This window comes from Bos grunniens, chromosome 19, assembly GCF_055505025.1.
Source record: "Bos grunniens cultivar Pamir isolate PY7600 chromosome 19, Bosgru_T2T1.0, whole genome shotgun sequence".
Taxonomy (NCBI): domain Eukaryota; kingdom Metazoa; phylum Chordata; class Mammalia; order Artiodactyla; family Bovidae; genus Bos; species Bos grunniens.
In genome coordinates, this window is record NC_141183.1 from 27,291,826 (window position 1) to 27,313,358 (window position 21,533).

At 55.8% G+C, this 21,533-nt stretch overlaps 1 protein-coding gene across 35 annotated transcripts in view; it reads left to right on the top strand.

Annotated features, from left to right (window-relative positions):
• Positions 1-21,533, top strand: part of CACNA1G (calcium voltage-gated channel subunit alpha1 G) — a 61,402-nt gene that overhangs the window by 13,525 nt on the left and 26,344 nt on the right. For 24 of the 35 annotated variants that reach the window (XR_015147715.1, XR_015147714.1, XR_015147716.1 and 21 more), the window contains 9 exons: positions 530-1,307; positions 3,044-3,420; positions 15,210-15,361; positions 16,143-16,328; positions 16,427-16,541; positions 16,622-16,777; positions 19,566-19,634; positions 21,078-21,162; positions 21,245-21,438. Coding sequence is in view for 25 of the 35 variants with exons in the window: in XM_086358160.1 (XP_086214286.1) it covers positions 530-1,307; positions 3,044-3,420; positions 15,210-15,361; positions 16,143-16,328; positions 16,427-16,541; positions 16,622-16,777; positions 19,566-19,634; positions 21,078-21,162; positions 21,245-21,438 (2,112 nt within the window). In the remaining 10 variants the exon portion in view is untranslated. The remainder of the gene's footprint in view (positions 1-529; positions 1,308-3,043; positions 3,421-15,209; positions 15,362-16,142; positions 16,329-16,426; positions 16,542-16,621; positions 16,778-19,565; positions 19,635-21,077; positions 21,163-21,244; positions 21,439-21,533) is intronic. The other 11 variants (XR_015147717.1, XR_015147718.1, XM_086358163.1 and 8 more) reach the window with 1 other exon arrangement.

Genomic DNA, 21,533 nt, shown 5'->3' on the forward strand with positions numbered 1-21,533 from the left:
GACTTGGGACTAGAAGCAAGAGTTTTGTAAATGGTGTTTTTGCCAGAATCTCAAAAGCTCAATCCAATGTGACAACCCATGTCCCCCAGATAGCATTCATTTCCATAGCCTTCTCTACTCCTAACGGAAAATGAGAAGGGGGGTGCTCACGATCTCGGACAATGGGATTGTTTAGGGGCGGGGAATTTGGGAGATATCCTTGCCGATAACCTAATGATCAATAGCAATTCCTTGGAATTCCACAGAGGTTGGTTCAGCTCTTAGCCTTGCTGTGCTGAATGATCATGGGGAAGTTCCTCAACATCTCTGAACCTGTTTCCTCACTTGTCAGATGGAGATAATTAAAATGTCACCTTTAAAAAAAAATAAAGTGTCACCTCTTCAGACTGTCATGAGAATGAAATAGGATGATGCTTGGACAATTACTGAGCCTAGTATCTGGCACACAGGAAGTGCTCAGTGCTTGGCAGCATGCACTGTGATTCCCTTTCCTTCAGGCTGTCTCCTCTTTTTGTCCCCACCCCAATAGGTGGGCTCTTTCTTTATGATCAACCTGTGCCTGGTGGTGATTGCCACGCAGTTCTCAGAGACCAAGCAGCGGGAGAGCCAGCTGATGCGGGAGCAGCGCGTGAGATTCCTTTCCAACGCCAGCACCCTGGCCAGCTTCTCCGAGCCCGGCAGCTGCTACGAGGAGCTGCTCAAGTACCTCGTGTATATCCTCCGGAAAGCAGCCCGAAGGCTGGCCCAGGTCTCCCGGGCGGCAGGCGTGCGGGTTGGCCTGCTGAGCAGCCCAGCGCCCCGTGGGGGCCAGGAGCCCCAGCCCAGTGGCGGCTGCCCTCGCCCCCACCGCCGTCCATCCGTCCACCATCTGGTGCACCATCACCACCACCACCACTACCACTTGGGCAATGGGACTCTGCGGGCCCCCCGGCCCAGCCCGCAGATCCAGGACAGAGATGCCAGTGGGTCCCGCCGGCTCGTGCTGCCACCACCCTCAACTCCTGCCCTTTCCAGGGGCCCTCCAGGGGGTGCAGAGGCTGTGCACAGCTTCTACCATGCTGATTGCCACTTGGAGCCAGTCCGCTGCCAGGCACCCCCTCCCAGGTCGCCATCGGAGGCATCGGGCAGGACCGTGGACAGTGGGAAGGTGTACCCCACCGTGCACACCAGCCCTCCACCTGAGATGCTCAAAGAGAAGGCACTAATGGAGGTGGCGCCCGCCTCTGGACCCACGACCCTCACCAGCCTCAACATCCCGCCCAGGCCCTACAGCTCTATGCACAAGCTGCTGGAGACCCAGAGCACAGGTGAGAACTCTGGGTGGAGGCATGTTGGTGGCCCTCACCCGGGGACCAGATGACGTCCTATCCCAGGGAGGACTGAGGGGATCTGGAGTCAGAAGGACACGGCCTGGATTCCCATTCTGCCTCTCTCGGCCTTGGGACCGTCAACCAGTCACATCACTTCTTTGAGCCCTAATTTTCTCACCTATTAAAATGGGAGTCATAATTCCTACATTGTAATGATAACAGTAGTCATCTGTAGCAAGCACCTATGCTCTGCTCTATGCCGTTTGCGATTGTTGACGATTGCTATGTGCCTTTCGCATGCTTCACAGGCAAAACAGCGTTGGGTCCTCTTATCAGTTTAAGTGATAAACTTTCCTTGTCTTACTGATGAGGAGGAGGAGCTTGGAGAGGATGTGTGACTTGCCCCAGGCGCTGTCACTGGTGAGGGGTGGAGTCAGGGCCCTCTGACTCTGAGGTCCATGCGCTAGAGTCCCTGTTACAGGTTCAGAGGGGGAAATGGTGTATGAGCACGGTGAGCCCCATGCCCCACGCTAAGGGGACTCATGTAAATACAAATGTCACTCTGTCCCCGTAGGGAGACCTGGGGCTTGGTGCAGCAAGTCCTCAGAGGCCTCTAGACTGGTGGATAGAATACCCAGTGTTGTGGGGAAGGGAAGTGCTTGTGCCTTGGGGCGTCCCCCAGTCAGGCAGGGGTGACGAGCCCTCCTCTATAGATTCACTGCAGCCGAAGCCCAGGGCCTGTGCTTCAGGAAGAATGTGGCACGTGGGAGAAGTGGAATATTTGTGGGCTGTTATGTGGGAATGTGGGCTGGACAGGAAGGTGCCATCACAGAACACATGGGAAGGGTTCTTCTGCCAGCTCCTCTATTACCCTGCCAAGGGGCGCCGCCAGCCACACACACGTATGGTTCTGTTTCCCTCCGTGTAAGAGGCGAGGCCGGGACCATCACAGCTGTGAGTGGTGCTTACTGATGTCCTCCTGCATGCAGGCGGAAGGGCTGGGCCCCAGGCCAGGCGTCTTCACATCCGTGCTTTACCTGGGTGGTCTCTGAGGTTCCTCGCAGCTCTCAGACTGTGATCAAAGCTGGATTTAAGCGGACATCCGTGTCTTGGGATAGATCACTGTGTACGCACACGTGTGCTGTCTGGTGTGTGCGTGTGTGCATAAAGGTGACCGCTGTGTGTCTGTGCCATCTACATGCACACGTCTGCTGTTCATGTATGCATGTGTCCACACGTCTGCTGTGTGTAGGTACGTGTGTGCACACACAGGGTGGTGCTCCTGTTTAGTGTGTACGCACGCCCATGTGTGCACATGCCTGGCATACATGTACTGTGTGATGTATATAGATCTGTGTACACCTGTGTTTGGCTCTATATGTACATATGACTTGTAAATGGTATGTGTATGTACACAGTACGTGTGTGTGTACAAGTATGTATCTAGTGCACAAGTGCAAGTGTCTGGCGTGAGAACATACATGAATATCTAAGGCTGTCCAAACCTGAGGACAACCAGCAGTGACTGTCAGTGGGATGCTATTGGCATTTGGGGGCGTTCTATTGCTCAGGATCACCCACATTGCAAGTCATTCAGTACCCTTGCCCACCAAGTGCCTAGTACCACCATTGAAAGAACTCCCAACTCCCCCACTCATTTTATATACATGCTGAGGGAAGGTCACCCCAAGTAGGAAAGCCTGGAGCCTCTAACCTCTACCTTCCTGTCCCAGGCGCCTGCCAAAGCTCTTGCAAGATCTCCAGCCCTTGCTTGAGGGCAGCCAGCGGAGCCTGTGGCCCAGACAGCTGTCCCTACTGTGCCCGGACCGGGGCAGGGGAGGTGGGGCTCACTGGCCACGAGATGCCTGACTCAGACAGTGAGGCGGTTTATGAGTTCACACAAGATGCTCAGCATGGCGACCTCCGGGATCCCCACAGTCGGCGTCGACGGAGCCTGGGGCTGGATGTGGAGCCCAACTCTGTGCTGGCCTTCTGGAGGCTGATCTGTGACACCTTCCGGAAGATTGTGGACAGCAAGTACTTTGGTCGGGGAATCATGATTGCTATTCTGGTCAACACGCTCAGCATGGGCATCGAATACCACGAGCAGGTAGGGGCACGGGCAAGGCATGGTTCTCGGGCTGGGGATCCTCTATCTTCCTCTCCTCCCACCCCGAGTTCAGTTTCCTCTCCGTGCTGTCAGCCTGCATGGCCAGGAGGACAAAAGGGAGCTGCACCGATGCGTGGGAACTCTTTGGAGGATGAAAGCCGGTGAATGTCATGCAGTCTCAGAGTGTGGAGGTTGCCCAGGGGCAGGGTCTGAGCTGGGTGTGTTTTATCGAAAGGGTTCTGAGAAGAGGTGGGCATTAAAGGATATAAATGAGTGCTGAGCATCAGATGTGGGCAAGACCTTTTTGGAGGGACAAGTCATAGATAGGGGGTGGGTGGGGCCCTCTGGCATTCACCTGACTCAGTAATTAGGGGTGTGATTGACTGGTGGCAGGAGGGGGCTGTGCAGGTAGAGGTGAGGAGTGGACGCCTGGAGCCGGCACCTGGGGAGGGTAGAGAGGGTGGCCATCTGCTTCAGGCCTCTGTTCTGGGAGCCGTGCTGCGAGCGGGGAGGGCGCCGCTGGGTAGAGGAGAGCTCCCAGCATGATGAGGGGACTTGAAACTTTTGCGTTTGAGGAATCGTTCTAAGAACCAGGATGTTTAGTCAGGAGAAAAGGAGGCTCAGCAGGGACAGGCGAGCTGTCTTCAGATATTTGAAGGGCTGTCATGTGGAAGAGGGAGCAGGCTTATTTTGTGGGGTCAATAGCTGCAAGCAATGTGATTTGGGCTGAGACATTGAAGAGGTTGTTTTCTCTCTCAGAGCTGTGCAGAAACAGAAGGGGTGGCCTGGGGAACTCCACTGACCCCCGACTCCCACACTGGAGATGGGAGCAGGTATCATAGGGCCTCACAACTGGCTGTGGCTGCACCCCCCACAGGATCTCTCAGAAGTCAGCCCTTCCCCCGGATGGCCTTCGAGGTCACCCCCTTGGTGGATTCTTGAGGAAGGAGGGAGGCCAGCAGGCAGGCGCTGTGGTTCCCAGGTCCTCTGTGCTCTTCTCCTCTCTCTGTTCTCACTGTCCTGGGGGAGAGTCAGGGCTGCCAGAGCCCACTGTAGACGGGAGCCAGGCACTGCCCCAACCCCTCAACTCGTGGGCAGAAGCATGTGGGAGCCAGAGGTGTGGAGTGGGCGCACACGTGTGTGCATGCGTGCATGGTGTGGCGGGGCGGGGTAGCCAGGGGGAGGCGTGCCCACCGAGGAGTGCAGGGAATGCACTCAGTCTCAGTTGAGGTGGGGTATCCTAGATCCAAACCCGGGCTGGAACAAACGTGTGATGTTCACTTTTCAGGGGGTTCTGAATCCCCTTACCATCCACCCCACTCAGCTCCTATCCCAATTGCCCTGTCCAGCCAAGTGCACCCCAGCCCTTTCCCCATCACTATCATATCATATTGACACCCCTTCCTTTTGTGTCAGTGACCCCCACCCAACTGGCTATACCCTGTTCCTTTCTTGGCGTGGGGAAAGCAGAGAGTGTGGACAACTTGGGTCCCACCTTGGGTAAGGTGGGGGGAAGTGGAGGTAGGGCAGGACGCTGGCTGCAGGGTCAGCAGTGGCATTTTTGTGGGTGTGTTGTGTCTGGCTGCATGGGGCGTGTGTATGTGTGTTCACGCCTTCTCAGCCAACCTCTGGGGAAGGGGTCCTCTGCTCTGCCAGGCTGCTAGGGCACGATCCAGGTAATGGCAGTTCTTAATCTCCCATTATGCCGGCTCCCAAGCCTGAACCTCAGCCTCCTCTCCCTCACCCCAGTTCTGGCCATGGTCAGATGCCCCTTCCCCAGGGGGTGCCTCCTCCGCTGCTGATGGAGGATTTGACTAGGCTGGAAAGAAGCTGAGTCACAGAAACAGAGGCCAGATGAAGCTGCAGCAAGAGAGCTTTCAGTTAGACATCAAGAAAGACACCCCCTTGGGGAAGAAATAATAGCAATAAGTCAGGGAAGACTGCAGCATCTCCTTACCCAAGTTCCTGAGGAGAGCGGAGGACAGCCTCTGAAGCCTTCAGCAGCAGGGAGTCCTACTCAGTGGTGGCACAGTGTCTGCTCCAGGGAAGAGTTTGTCCCAGTACCTGGTTGCTAAGGCCCCCATGGGGTGAGTGGGAGTCCCCAGCAGGCCAGGCAGATGACTGACTGCGGCCCAGCAGGCTCAGGGGCTGGGGGTGGGAGGAAATCCCAGAAGCAGCCACGGCCCTGTGCTTATAGGCACTGTGGCGTGAATGTCCCGCCATCTGGGTCCTGGAGCCTGAGCAGGCTTGGGGGTTGGGGGCAGGGAAAAGCGCAAGGAGACATGGAGGCCAAAAGACAGAGACACAGAGGCAGACAGAAAGAGAAAGGGAGAGACAGAGATGGGGAGACGAGGGCAGAGAGAGCGGGATGGAGACCTGGGCAGGGGGCGAGGGGGTGGGGGACACAGAGATGAGATGGTCAGAGATATAGAGAGGGAGGTGGAGACTCGGGGGAGGAGACAGAGACAAGCAGAGACACAGAGATGTAGGGGCGACAGAGACAGTTATGGAGAGGAAGCCAAAGGCAGACTGAGATCTGGATGCAAACAGGAACGGCCCGGGCAGGGACCGGAGACAGAGGCTCTGATGGAGCCTCAAATGGAGGAGAGGAGGAGCCAGCTGAGCAAGAGAGCTGAGAGACACAGCAAGGAAGAGCATCTGCAGATGCTGACAGAGGTGAGGCCAGAGGCTCATGGTTTCCCCGCGGTGCTCGTAATGAGGCAGTTGTGTCCATCGATCCCGGTATTGATCGGACTGAGGGGCACTGGAGAGGGTGTTGCTGGTGCTTCCCTGGAGGAGGAGCCCAACCCTCTTTCCAGCCCTGTCCTTTCCCACCGTCACCAACCTTACCCTTCCTTTGGTTTTCCTGTCAAGAACAGAGATACTCCAGCTGCACTCTACCAAGCTCTTGACTGAGGAAGCACTCTTGTCGTACCCCACCCTACCCAAGGCGAACCCTATGCTGTTCACACCGTCCTGCTTTCCCCACCCCTTAACCCACCAGCTGGTGGCAAAGTGGCAGGGCTGGTTTGTTCAGAGAGACTGGTGAGGAGGACAAAGACCCAGGACTCTGAGAAGGGAGCAGGGCTATGACTTGAGGTCAGAAGTATAATCATGTGTGTGCCCTACCCACTAGGGGGGCAGAACGTGGAACAGGGAAATTGTGAACTACCCATCTGTCCATCCATCCATTCCACACACATTTTCTGGGCATCAGAGTTGGGCCTAAGCAATGGCATGCTAATAAATGTTTAATAACTAGCCCTTTAAAAAGAAAAAAGGTCCTGATTTATGGTATTTGCAGTGTTCACCATTTTCCATGGTGCAAATGCTCCCACTGTGGCTGGCTTCAAACTCCCGATGTGATGTCACTGCATGTGGAGTTGGGAAGAGACGTGCATAACCAGGCGCTCCAGTACAACACTGGGCCAAGGCACTCTGTCCTTCCTCTCAAAGATCCCACGACAAATAAACAGTCACACTTACTTGATGTAGTGCCTGCTTGGAAGGGATGCTCAGAGGAGTCACCCGTGACCCAGACTGGGGAAAGGATTCAAGAGGGGCTTCCATAGGATATGACCTGGGAGCTGAGTTTGAATGGAAAGTGGGATGTAGCTAGCAAAGGGTGGAGGGTAGGGCACAGCATAGGGGAGGACCGGAAGCACCAGACCCCAAAACAGAGAGATTTATAAGGAGTTCAGAGTGAATTGGGCACTGGGTTGGGGCTGGGATGGCAAACAACAAGAGATGAGATTGGAAAAAGCTCAGAGCCAGGTCCTGAGAGGAATAGGATAGAGTTTGGATTTTATCCTGAAGATGATAGGGTGCCAACAAAGGTTTTAAGCAAGTCCATGGTATGTGTTTGTATTGTATCAAAAGTCTTCCAGAAGCCATGTGGGGAGCAGAAGGGAGTGACAGACGGGAGGCAGGGAGGCCAAGGAGAGGGCTACTGCCATAATCCAGCCAGTTCATATACCTTGTCCCTGGAGACAGAGAGAAGCATGCTGGGAAGAGCAGGCAGTGGCTGAATCTGTAGAACTCAACTCCAGCTGGATATTTGTGAGGTGGCAGCAAGGATGACACCCAGATTTCTGCTTCTGGGAGGAGCACTGGGGCTTGTGCATATTTGGGCTAGAGGGCATTCCTTGCAAACTGCCTGTGGGATGCCCAGGGTGTCTTTGGAGTGCAGAAGAGAGGTGTCTCCTGGAACCTGTCTGGCTGGGTATGCATGGGGACAAGGCCTTCCAGGAGGATGAGGTCTTCAGGACACAGGAACTTCATAATCACCTTCCTTCCTAGTTCTGGATTGCTGAGAGTTGGAGCCAACCTCATACTCTAGAAGAGAGCCAACAGCAGCGGGTGGGGAGGGGCACACAGCCCACTGGTATCCTGGGCTGCAGAGAAGAGATAGGGAGGGTCCAGAACAGACAGTCTTTCAGGCCCGAGAGGACAGGGCAGGTGATGCTCCTGCTCGTTTCTCAGACTCTGGGCCCACCCTGTCGCTCTAGATACATGTTCAGGGAGGGTTTCTATTTATAAGTGAGTGAGGTCAGCTATTCAAGGCAAGGGAGGCTGGGGTGGGGTAGGGTGAGGAAGAGACCAGATGTGGTAGGTCTTAACTTTGAGGGGGTTCACAAACTCCTTTTGGATTCTGTTTAAAGCTAGGGCCATCTCTCTTAAAGATAGACACACGCATGGATACCCCAGTGCGGACTTCGAGGATGGGAGTTTACAGACACCTGACCTATTCCTTGGGCCTCCCAGGAGTCCTTGGCCTGCAGACAGAGGAGCTGAGACTACAGGCCAAATAAGACTTTGGAGGACAATCTCTTACAGTTTCCCTGGGCCCAGACTTTCAAAGGTTCTCCACATGTGGGAGGGAGAAGGGTGCTTTTCTAGAGATGGCCTGCTAAAGGGGGCATCCTCTGGCTCTACGGCTCCCCCAGTTCATCAAACATGGGGAGTGCCTCCTGTGCACAGCACATTTGAAGAGAATAATAGACTGGGGGTATGGGAAGTGCCAGGAGCTCCAAAGAAACAGGTTCCAGCAGAAAAGTCATTCTGCTTGATTATGCCAAATGCCGTAAAGGAGATTTCTGGGGACAGAAGAGAGCTCACACCCAGGTCAAGGATTTTGGAGGGCTTCCTGAAGGAGGTATCTTGTGAGAGTGGCCTTGAAAGAAAAGTGTCACTGACAGCTGAGGCCAGGAGCAGAGGGGTCTGGTGGAGGGATTGGGGAGAATTCTGGCAGCCTGGCCTGGGAATGCACAGGGAGGCATGGGATGCTCTGAAGGACCATCATATAGCCTCCCCCACTCCACCCCAAGTTATCTGAGCAGGGGCTCTTGAAGTGAATCCAGCAGTGCTCTTGAATCTGGAGCTTCCAGGAGGTGTGGGCTGGCTTGGGGGTGGGACCCAGAGACTATTTCTATCGTCCAGATCAGAGGCAAGGAGGGCCCCCAGGATGTGAAGGGGAAATAGAACTAGTGGGTGGGGCACAGCCATTCCATTGGCAAGGTCTGTGGGCCCAGGCACCTGCTGCCAGAGGGATGAAGGGCAGGCGTAAGTCCTAGACAACTCCTGGTTGCAAGATGGAATCCTGGAGAGGGAAGTCCATGGAACCAGGAAGCTGGGGAAGGAACAGGTTTGGGAGAGGAGGTGAGAGGGTTTGTTTTGGATGTGCTGCATTTGAGCTGGCTGTGGGCCATCCTGGGAAGGCTATCAGGCAGGTTGGCTCTCTGGGTGAAGAGCCAAGGCTTGGAGGGAGATTGCTTTGTGTCATCCACACCCTGGTGACAGCCGGAAAGGTGGGAGTGCAGGAGACGGAGAAGCAGGAGAGCCCAGGGAAGGAAGTGGGCTCTACTGAACTCTGAGGAATGTTGGCCTGAGGGGAGAAAGGCAGGGGAGAGGGAGAAGAGGGCAGGAAATGGCCAGCAGAGTCAGGGAAGTAGAGGGAGGTGGCCACAGGCAGGGAGGCTGGTGCAGGCCCAGGTATTGTTCAGGCATCCAGAAGTTGAAGACTGGGAAGAGGGTCCTTGGAGAGAGCTGGGTGGTGGGGCCCGGGGTTCAGGGGTGAACAGGCCTGGATCCATGTGAAGGTTTCAGCTTTTAGGCAGGGGAAGGGATATTGGAGACGTGAGGAAACAGGGACAGCTGATGAGATGGAGCCCAGGGGAGCCAGGGTGTGGGTGAAGGTCCAGGTGGAGGAGGCCCTGGCTCCTTTCCAGGTGGGAAGAGAGACGAGTAGGTTGTAGGATGCAGAGCTGTCTCGGGGAGGGAAGTGAAGCCCCAGGAAGCAAGAGGCCAGGTTGGAAGTGGGATGGAGGCCTAGGGGAGGAAGATCTGAAGCAGCTCTTGGGCTGAAAGACGGAGAGCCAACAATGAGGACCACGCATACAGGCACAGAGCAACCCTGGGGCCCAGTAGGGTATTCCCCTGTCCAGTCAGCACGGGTTCGTAAATAGCAAAGCTCAGCAATTGGTCAGTTGCAGCAAAGAGGCGGGCTTGGGGGAGGGAGGACTAACCTGGACTGGACAGGAACCCTCTGAGATCTGCGGCCTGAGGGCAGCCTTTAGATGGCCCACCACAACTGGATAGAGAGGTTCTGTACAGGCGGATGAGGGGCAGGGGCCAGAGCTTCACAAGTTCAAGTCACAGAAGCTTGGGCTGACTCTCTCAGGCCGAGCAAGCACTGTGGTGGTGTCCTGTGCCTACTCAGCTTGTGTGTCGCCCTGGGGTGGCTCTGGGGAGCTGGCAGGAGACCATGCAGAGAGACTAACGTCATCCCTGGTTATGAGGTACTGAAGCACAATGACCCCTAACAAGGGGGCCTAGAGGGGCTAGAAAACATGCTAGGAGGCCCCTCCAGGGGGACGGCGAAGAGCAAGGCCGTGGTCTGTGTGATGAGGCCTGTGAGGTCTCCCAGAAGCCTCCTGCTGCCCAGGCGTCCCTGACTTCCCACACCTCCTTGGAGGAGGAGAAGGGCCGAGGTCCCGCTGACCCAGTGGCCGTTGCCCCATCACTGTGGCCCAATTGTGCCCCCTCTTTTGAGTGTGAAAGTGGCACGGAACTCTCAAAAATAGAGGTGAGGTGAGCCGAGGAGCCGGAACTGGGGAGCAGAGGTTCCAGGGTCCCGGGGACAGGTGGCCTCAGAGGAGGTAGGGGATGAGGATGGCACCTGGCAGGGCCAGGGTGACCCCCCTCAGTTCTGGTCGGGCTTGTCCCCACCTGCACTCTCCCTGCAAAAGGCATATCCATGTCTGTCAGAGCCGGCTCTCAGGCCTCCCGCCTGGACCACTGCAGTATCCCCTAATCGCTCGCAGTCTCTTCGTCTCTCCAAGCCATCCGCAGGCTGCCACCACTGCAGTGGATTAATCTTCTTAATATACCATTTTGCACACCTCCTCCCTCCCCTGAGAAGATCATGGGCAGAGGCAAGTCCAGCCTGAGGCAAGCCATGGAGCAGAGTCAAGGCCATTCTGGCTGGCCCTGCCCACCTGGCAGCCTTGATGCCCAGAGGCCCCTCCCACCCTCTGACCAGGGCAGACACTTGATCCTTGGTCCTGGAGGATGCCCTGCACATTCCTCCCTCTGCCTCTTTGCTCACGCCCCCTGGCCAGCCGGGGATACCTTCCACGGCAGTTCTCCTCCCCCTGCCTTCTCCCCACTGGCCCACTGACCTCAGCTGGCTTGAGTTCCTGGGGCCCTTCTGGTGTCTGCCTCCACATGGTGCTTAGCTTCAGACTGCAGGCACTCTGTTCTACCACATGTGAGGACCGCTGCTGCTGTCAGTGCCCACGGGGCCACTCGAGCAGGACTCTGGCCTGGGTGTTTCCACAGGGCAGAGCAGCCTTGCCACAAAGGGGTGTTACCCTGTTTAATAGAAGAGGCCACTGGGAACCAGCAAGGTTAAGGACTTGCCTAGGTCACCCAGGTGGAAAGTCTCCCAGTTGGCAGGCCTTCTGCATTCAGGTTTAGCCCCACCTCTTAGCAGGGTTGCACACACCATGGGCACTTTAAGGGTTAGTGGATAAAGGTGCTGTGGGTTTCAGGGGAGTCCTGGTGCTGGGAAGTATTGAGCAGCTTACCTGGGGCCCAGTTACTCCAGGCTGACAGGCTGAGGCAGGGGTGGGGGTGGGGGGGCGAAGCACTGGGAGATAGCAGATATACAGTTAGCGTCACATAGAGAAGAGCCTGGGGCCTCTGGGTGAGAACCTCAAGCTGCCTGGCCTCCACGCGCAGAAATGCCCACTGGGCCTTGACCTCCTTGAACAGGAGGGAGGATGCAGTCTAGACCAGAAAAAGGACTTCCTGGCAGCCTGAGGGGCTTGTATGAGTTTGTGCCGGGTCTGGGTGTGTGCGGGGCGGCAGCATGGAGAGGTGTGGAGGCAAGTGCAGGTGGGCCTTTCTAAGCGAGCGATATGACCTCCATCAAGTCACCACATCTCAGAGCCTCAGTCTCCTTGCCGTCAAGGAAGCCTACGTCCCTCCCTTATCTGGTGTGAGCAGGGAGGAAACGGACTTCTGGGAGGAAGGGCTTAGCGGTGCAGGGCCTGTGGACGGTGCTAGTCAGAGTTGGCGTCCTCTCTGCCCCTTTGCAGCTGCAGTGACTGTGATCACGGCTCTGGTCCCTGGGGCAACGGTGTTGCTAAGATTGTGTCTTTGCGTCCTCGTCCTGCATTTGCAGAACATTCCCAGCTTCCGATTTAGTAACTTGGGCAGACCTGGCTGTCTGAGAAAAGAGCGCTTTTTTCCCATGGATCACAGGCAATTCGGGGCCCTGGAAGGGAACAGGAGTTGCCAATAAGTTTGTAGAGCAAGCGAAGGCCGGGGGAGAGTGCCAGCCAGGCCCTCCTTCCTACCTGCTCCTTCAGTCCTGGAGCCTCCTGGCTGGGCAGGCTGGAGCCCCGGCCTCTGCCGCCACCCCTCGAGGAGAGCAGTGACACAGGCCTTCGGGGAGCCTGCACCATCCTTCCGATGAGGCTCTAGGTTGGGGTGCTGGCGGGAGTGTGTGTGTCTGTGTGTATCTATGAGCCCTCAGGTACAGACTGCCGCCAGCCCTGTAGACAACATCAGGAAGCAGTGAGAACACCCCTCTCCCTACACGCCTGGTTGTACTTCTCGGATTCACTAGTGAAGTAAATACACGATACCAAAAGCTATCGTGTTTTCACCGTTTTATTAAGTTTTGTCTTTGGTGGCTTTTTTGATGGTTAATTTACGTGCTCTAAACTATACCCATGATATGTGTGTGCCTCAGTTATACTTTCAGACTCGTTCTTTATTAATGCCTCTGCATTCATGTGAAATATAGTTTATATACCTAAGAAGACACTTTACACATTCAGTCCATCCATGTGTCTGGATTCACAGGCCCCTCACCGTCACCTTTGGATCCGGTCTGCCTAGTCTTCTCGGAGTCGGAGTAGGGTGGGATTGGGTCCCACTCCCTGGCTCTGCCCGTCCTGTGACTTCGCACTGGCCGTGCATCATCTTTTGGCCTCTTGTGCTCATCTGCAAGATGTGGAAGGGGGAGGTTGTTGTGTGGATGGTACGCGGTGAGACCCACGGAGTGTCATAGCCGTGTGGCCTGCATCTACCATCTTTATCAAATCCAAGAATGGGCAGCTGGGTAGATGGCGGAGTGACAGAGAGGCGGGTTCACTGACCACAGCCTTCTGACAGACTGGACTTGGGAGCGGAAGCTGGGAGATCCACTTAGTCACGGAGGGGCCTGAGCCCTGGGCTTTAGCTGTCCTGACTGTGGCCCCTTCCCCTGCGCTGTGGTCCTCTGTGACCCCACTTGCCAAGTCAGGTGGCACTGCCCCCACTCACAGTCTGGGGGGCAGAGTCTCACTTGAGATCTGCTGGAGCAACATGACAGTTACTCAGTCTCTGGATAGGTGGCTCTTGGCCCTGCCGGCTGACCCTGGCTCAGCTCCCCAGACCGGTCTCTGGAGAGAATCCATGTGTGGGCTGAAAACGTCTCTCCTTCTGAGAAGCCATTGACCCCTCAAATGCCCCTCACCTGCCAGTCAGAAGGCCCAGCCTACCACCTCTCCCACTTCTCACCCAGGCTGGCCGCATAGATGGGGACTATTAAGATATATTTGGTGGTACCCAGGGCCTGACTCCATGCTTGGGTGACCTACCTGGGCAGCTGGCCAGATGAGGCAGCTGGGTAAACAGAGGGAAGTGTCTGATGGACTAAGGACTTCACTGGTTATTTATTCAAACTTCTAGAGTAGCTAGTATGCACCTTGGGCTTTGGGGGTGATCAAAACACCTCATCAGGTGGGCAGTAGGCTCCATCGAGCCAATCATATTTCACTCTGCAGCTTCGGTCATCAACCAGGTTGGGCCTCCCTTTCTCCCCTGACATGGCTCATTCCCTGTGCTCAACCCTGTGATGCCTTCCCCTCCTCTCTGCTTGGAGAGACCCCATTCACCCTCAGAGTTCATTTCAAGTGCTGTCTCCCAACTAAGGCTTTCCCAGTGTGTTCCTCACTAACCTTCTCTCCTCTGAACTCCTGGATTTACTATCTGGATAATTTATTTTGGCACCAAAACATCTAAGGCCTCTCGTGGTTATTCAACTGTTTCGTGTGTGTATGATTTGTTTCCAGCTAGACTCTGAACTCCTAGGAGGCAGGGAGCATTGCTGGCATGTTTTTGCCTGCCTGGTGGATTATATGGTAGGGACTTAATATTAAGAGGGATGCTCAGTCACTCAGTCATGTCCGATTCTTTGTGACCCCATGGACTATAGCCTGCCAGGCTCCTCTGCCCATGGGATTATCTCAGCAGCAATACTGGAGTGGGTTGCCATTTTCTCCTCCAGGGGATCTTCCCAACCCAGGGATTGAACCTGCATCTCCTGGGGCACCCGCATTGGCAGTCAGATTCTTTGCCACTGAGCCACCATATTAAGAGGGAGGAGGCACTTAATATTCTGTGCTAGAATAGCAAATGAAGTAGAGTTTGTCATTAAGTCTGATGACCTCTCTAGAACGTGTTCGCTGTCCTAATCCCAGACCCTGGCTAGGAGTATTAACTACTTCTAGTGTTTTACATTTGACCAGAGAGATTAAGGATCTTGCTAAAGGTCACACAGTGATTTGACAGGATAGGTTGAGAATTAAGCCAGGTGTCCTAGTCTCAGGGAGCAGCTCCAGGTGCCACCTCATGTGTGACATCTTTCTTGGGGATCTCCCGTCTGCTCATTGGTGTGTTTGTATGTACATGCTTGTTTGTGTGTTTGTGTACACGTGTGTGTGCGCATGTATGCATTTGTGTGTGTTTGTGTGTACGTGTGTGCAGTGTGTGTGTGTCTGGAAGGAAATAATGTTGCCAACAGTTGTCCAAGAGAATGCTGCCAAGTGCACAGAGTAATTGTGGAGAACATGTGACTTCGTGTGTGGCTGTGTGTATGAGGCCTTGGCAGTCACCCTCTGGTGCCCACCAGCAGTAGGAAGTGGGTGGAACCCACAGCATAGGCCTCCAGCGAGCCTGTGGCCCCAGGATCTGAGACTCAGCTGAAAAGAACCAGGGGCTGGGGGCTTTGTGCACTGGCCACCCCTGAGTGCATTTTCTTAAGGACGCTTCTGGGGAGCGTCCTCCCCATTAGCCTGAGCATTCAGCACCCCTACCACCCTCTCCCAACCCCCACCCCACCCCCTGGCTTGCTGTTCCTGCTCCCAGATGTGTAGGAAGGCCAGGTGTTTTTGAGGACTGGGATGAGGGGCTCAGGGACAAGCCTCTGCTACTTCATGGTCCACTCTGTCTTCTAGCCTGAGGAGCTCACCAATGCCCTGGAAATCAGCAACATCGTCTTCACCAGCCTCTTTGCCCTGGAGATGCTGCTGAAGCTGCTAGTATATGGTCCCTTTGGCTACATTAAGAACCCCTACAACATCTTTGATGGCGTCATTGTTGTCATCAGGTATGACTGCCCCTCTGCTGCCTCTTGCCTGAGGAATGCCCTTAGGGTAGCTTGGGGTGAGGAGCCACACACCCTGCTCCTCTGGGCCTGGAATCAGGCCCCACTGACCCAGAGGCCCCCTGCTCCCCTAGCTGGGGATTCTCTGTGCCCCTCGCAGCGCATACCACACTCTCTCTCAGCCCTCCCTTGCTCACACAGAACACGGTCTTCCATCTGCTTTGGCCAGGCTCCTCTGAAATCTCTGCTCTCATTTCCACTCCTTGTCCTTGACCCCATGCAGGTCTGGGGTGGGCAAAGACTAGGGAGTTGGCTTTGGAGAAGAGTTGGAGGAGGTGTAAGGCCCAGCCAGCTGTCCCTGCTTACAAAGTGCTTGGAGACGCTGGCAACTTGCTTTAGGGTTTCCAAGACCTTGGGAAAGTGTTCCCCCCCGCCACCGCCTCAGGCCCTGGGCCAGAAGAGCTGCTTTATTGCTTTTTGGAATTGGCTTTAGATTTCATTAGAAGAGAACAAAGCAAACATTCCATAACTTGAGGCTGTTGCTTTGGCTGATGGAGGGAGAGGACTGGCCCGGAGGGGAGAGTGGGGAGGGAGGGAGCTGTCACCCTGACCCTTGCCTCTTGGAGCTCCTGCCTAGAGACCCAAGTTTCCCACAGAGCCCACTTTCTCAGTGCTGGCCAGGCCAGACCCTCAGGTGCTGCTGGTGGGTGGGGTGGGGGGAAGGTGAGCATGCAGAGGCCTCAGGTTCGGGCTCTGGCTCTGCCCCCACCCTCCCGCCTTGCAGCGTGTGGGAGATCGTGGGCCAGCAGGGGGGCGGCCTGTCGGTGCTGCGGACCTTCCGCCTGATGCGGGTGCTGAAGCTGGTGCGCTTCTTGCCGGCGCTGCAGCGGCAGCTCGTGGTGCTCATGAAGACCATGGACAACGTGGCCACCTTCTGCATGCTGCTCATGCTCTTCATCTTCATCTTCAGGTGAGGGCAGGCGCGGCATCCATGCCAGCGGGATGAGGGCCTGAGGGGCAGGGGTTTCTGGGGCCCTGACCCCCATCTCGCGGCTCCTGTGTCTTCAGCATCCTGGGTATGCATCTCTTCGGCTGCAAATTTGCATCTGAGCGGGATGGGGACACGTTGCCGGACCGGAAGAATTTTGACTCCCTGCTCTGGGCCATCGTCACTGTCTTTCAGGTGCAAGGGCAACAGGAGAGGGTGGGCAGGGTGGTGGGGGTGCCCCGGTAAAGGCCCTGACTCCCTTCCTCGGCCCACAGATCCTGACTCAGGAGGACTGGAACAAGGTGCTCTACAACGGAATGGCCTCCACGTCATCCTGGGCTGCCCTTTACTTCATCGCCCTCATGACCTTCGGCAACTATGTGCTCTTCAACCTGCTCGTTGCCATTCTGGTGGAGGGCTTCCAAACGGAGGTAACCCCCTGCCTGCAGCAGTCCACTTCCAGGAGGAATTGGCTGCATTGCTGGAGTGGTGGTGTCCTGGGAGGTTCTGCCCGAAGTGCCCTTCAGACAAGGCTGGGGGACTAGGACTGGGAGGTTCTGAGTTTCGGGCAGCCCCTTGGCACTCGAGAGACAGGGTGGTTGTTGGGGGAAGTATCCCTGGATCCAAGGTGAGCTACTGAGTGGGCTTCCCCAACAAAGTCGGCTAGACTCTACCCCAGGGAGCTGGACAAGATGAGTGTTGGCACACGGACAGCTGGATCCCTGAGCACAGGTGTGCCTGGGGACATCTGGAAGGAACCCATCTGAGTTAAGGGGTGGGGGAAGTTTGCATGCAAATCACCTGGGCTTTGGCTGAGCTGGTGAAGATGGCACCAGCACCCGGGCAGAACTGAGCTGCCCTGGCTGAGAAATGAGCCCAATTAGCTGCGGGCATGGCAGAGATGAGCGTCCTATTTCCAGCCCAGGCTCCATCACTTTCGTCATAGGCAGCATCGTCAATTAATATTGATTTACATTGATCCCACCCTCGCCCTGCCAGGACGCAGTCCCTGCCTGAAGGGCTGCGTACCATTCTGCTCCCTCAGCTCAGCCGCTCTTCCTACCGGAGCCCCAGGCCCAGCCCAGCTTCCTAGCACCTAGCACAGGGCAGGTCGACTCAACCTAGAAATGCTCCAGGTTGGGTGTGGAGAAGCTCTTGGTCCATTTCTCTCCGGGTGACCCGGATGGAAGCTCCCGCTGCGGCCTGGTCTATAAATATCCAGCACACGGTGGAAAAACAAAAGTCTATTTTCTGACTCCTTCCCAGGCTTGCGAGGGAGGGCTGTTCCCTGTGGGCTGGGCTGGATGGTAGGTGCGGGTCTGCCTCTCCCACGCCGGCCTCCTCCCATTGAAGTTCCATAGTTAACCATTGTTGCATTTCCTCCCCACCTTTGGTGATGCCTGGGCCTCTTGATGGGAGGGAGGGACATTGGTACTCTCCCTTGGATGGGACCTTTATTAACCCTCTGTGGCCTGAAGGGTTAAAGAGGTCAGTGTGTTCCATGAGTCAAGAGACTCATGGAGACCCACCGCTTGGCCACTGCTTTTGGCCTGTGGGTGGAGGAGCTGAGTGGGGACAGTGGTCCTTCAGCCTCTTCCAAACCACAGCTACTGACAGCTAAGATTCCTGCAGAAAAATTCCTGTGGAACTCTGTGGAAATGGAAAACATCCCAAGCCTATTTCCCTCCTTCAAGTGGCCATTCAGCCGGCTTGGCAGTCCTGGAGATGCCTGGTACAGGCACCCCTTCCCATCCATAGTCCTTCCAGCAGACACCTTGTTAAACTGAGAGCTGCTGAACTGGCCTGGTTGCTAGGCAGCAACAAAGTCTGCGTGTGGGAATGGAGGGCAGTCTGGCCTTTGGGCCTGGCCTAGTCACTCTGGCCCTCCTGGGGGCTTGTGTCTGTCCCAGCGTGAGGGTTTCCCCAGGGTCTGGGGCCGCACCCTCCTCAACAAGTGCCTAGGAGAGGGTCTCACTCAGGGTGTGATGCTTTGGGTCTGGGGTGGGATGGAGAAAGGATTTCAAGATCAACCTCTTCATGGGGGTGGGCAGCAGCATGGCCCTGAAATGCCCATGTGAGGAACTAGATCAGCTACTCACTATCTATCCTATAAACCCCTGGGTCAGTGCGGAGGTTGGTCACTCGATGCCAGTGACCTGGACACCTGCAGAAGCACCTGCCCTCAACTGCATGGAATTTTCAGAGGCACACTTGTGGCTCTGAGGGAGCCCCAAAATCTGGCAGAATAGGTTGGCTTTTGCTATTGCGATGATCTGCTTTTTTTACAAACGAGGCAACCTACCTCAGTGGAAGCAGTGGCCACCCCCATTTTGTTGGCCGTCATCAGCAAGAGACCTCAAGGGTCACCCCTTGCTGGGCTGGCCACCCTGCCAAGATGTAGGAGAAAGTAGCCTAGGAGTCTGGGCCAGCTGGGTTGTTGACTTCCCAACTTGCAGGGGGCAGTGCCCTGAATCCCTGAGCATTTATCATATGCACACTTAATTGAATGAACAGACAGCAGGCCCTGTGTGAGGCCATTAATTGATATCAAACAACCTCGTAGTCATCACCCTAGTGCTATTTGTCACATCCCATCCCAGTAGGAGCATGCTGATGTGGAAGGCAGAGTTAGGAGTTAGGAGGCCTGTTCTTGTGCCTGGTCTTTGGTCTCCTCCCCGCTCTGTGACTTCCATCCACTCCTCCTTCCCACCCTCCATGCCTGCTGCTTCAGAGCCAGTGAGAGGTGAGCTAGAGACCCAAGTACGAGGCCCAGACGCATCTCTTATTCTCTGTATCACCTGGGGCAGTTTTTTTTTTACTTCAAACCTCAGATGCTTCCTGTAAGATGGTGCTAGCTGTACATCCTTCTCACCTGGGTAAGCTAGAGTTAATGAAGCAGTTTCGTGATGCCTGGCACACCCCCAGTGAATGGTAGCTGTTATTATTAGGATTACTGGGGGCTCAGTCTCCTTCCCTTTCCCTGTTCCCACCTCTGTGGCCTCTGCCCTCACCCTTCAGATTCATTCTGGCTCCAGGGCCTGTGGTTGAATTCTGGAAGGCCCTTCTGTCCCCTTTCTTCTCCTCTCTTGCCCCATGTCTCATTCCCCCCATTGCTGGGTTTGCACCCATCCGTTTCTTCCTCCTCTTTCAACATTGCTGCTGTTTGAAAGCCGGGCGCCTGTGACCAGTGCCCATCCCCTGCCTCCCCTCTCCCTGTAGGAAATCAGCAAACGGGAAGATGCGAGTGGACAGTTAAGCTGTATTCAGCTGCCTGTCGACTCCCAGGGGGTAGGTATGCGATCATGAGTCAGCATGCCCCCGGTGCCCCGTGCCCCCCACTCTGCCTCCGTGTCTTGCTTGTGTTCACGCTCAGCTGCTGTGCAACCTGTGGTGGCTGTGGTGGTCCTCGGTGTTGTGAGGTTTGCTTTGATTTTAAGTCCCTTCCCCCTTGAGGACACTGAGGGGAGGGCCTCCTTGCCTCTGCCCTGTTCACCAGCAAAGGGCACAGTCCATCCCGTCAGACCAGGGGATGGCAAGAGAAGGAAGGGACTTAGAATCCTCTGTGTGCACGTGTGTGGTGCACCACGTGTGGAGCCTCTGCTTCGGTCCCCGAAGAGTCTGAGTCGTCGGGCCTCGGTGGGGTTGGGATCTCCGCCGTAGACCGAGTGCCCCCATCTCTCTCCTCCTCCTTGCCTTAAGCTCCTGTTGGAGACCCCACAAGTTGCCTCATCTTAGGAGAAGTCTTTGAAGGATGTGGGGGTGGGGGTGCCTCTTGCCAGAATGTACCAGAATTTTCAATCGACTTCTGTGTCTCTGGCCCCTTGGCCACACAGGAGGTCCAGCAGGTGCTCAGGGGCACACTTCTCCTCTGGCCCCACACTGAGCCTGTGCCCTGTTGTCTCCTGCACTGGCACCAGAATTTGGGGCAAAGCCAGGGTTCCCATGGGACTCCATGGTACTGTGCATGCTGAGCAGCCCCCTGGAGATCCCACTTGATAATTAAAGGCCTCGTTAGGGATGTAAACTGAGTTAATGAAAATGATCCCCTGAGATGCCAATTACGCAATATTTATGTCCTTATCAAAAGTAGCAATCAAGTATTTCTTAATAACTTCTTAAGGAGAAGTGTGTAATTACTGGGGAACCTACTGACCTGCTAAGGAGGAAGAAAAAAACTGTCCCAGAGACAGGGAGAGAGGTAAAAATGGGGCCAGGGTAGGAGGTGGGTCTTTGGGAAGAGGGAGGAAAGAAGTAAGAGACCATCCCTTGGGCTGAATGGCTCTGTCTGGGGTCCTTCGATTTCTCTCTGGGGTCCTCGGGTCTGAGGCTCAGGGGAGGGCAGTCATGGAGGGAAATCAGAGGGCACAAGTGGCCTTTGGAATTGAGGCTCTCGTGACCACTTCACTCAGGCCCCCAGCTCCCTCTGACCTGTGCCACCCACCCGCTGGACTATCCCCTGTCTCCTCAGCCCTTCTTGAGCCAGTCCGAGCCAGGAAAGTTGTGCTGTGGGTTCTGGAGAAAGTCCCACCTTCTCTGAGGTGACAGAGGCCCTTGGGAGGCCTAGGCCCCAAGCCTGGGTGGTCTGGTCTGAGCCAGTGCATGCCTCGTGCCGTGGTGGCTGGTTCCTTGTGGCCTCTATGTGGTGTGTGTGTGAAGACAGGGAGACTTTGGTCCATCCCACTAACCCTTGCCGGGTCAGGTTCCTAATAGCCCGCTGTTCTCCCACCCCAGGGAGATGCCACCAAGTCGGAGTCAGAGCCTGATTTCTTCTCGCCCAGCCTGGATGGTGATGGGGACAGGAAGAAGCGCTTGGCCTGTGAGTATCTCTCTGTAGGTACAGGCCCTGGTTCTTGGCCACCCTTGAGTGGACTCAGGGTCTCGCCCTCTCTCCCCTGCAGTGGTGTCTCTGGGAGAGCACCCGGAGCTGCGGAGGAGCTTGTTACCACCGCTCATCATCCACACGGCTGCCACTCCCATGTCATTGCCCAAAAGCTCCAGCAGCGGCCTGGCCGAGGTTCTGGGCCCCCCCTCCCGCCGCACCAGCAGCAGTGGGTCGGCTGAGCCAGGAGCACCTCACGAGATGAAGTCACCGGTAGGGGGTGCAATGGGAGTTGTACAGGGGTCAGGAGGGAAAAGAGGTGCAACTGGCGGGCCCAAAGGGACAGCCTCTGAACCACGGGCTAGACA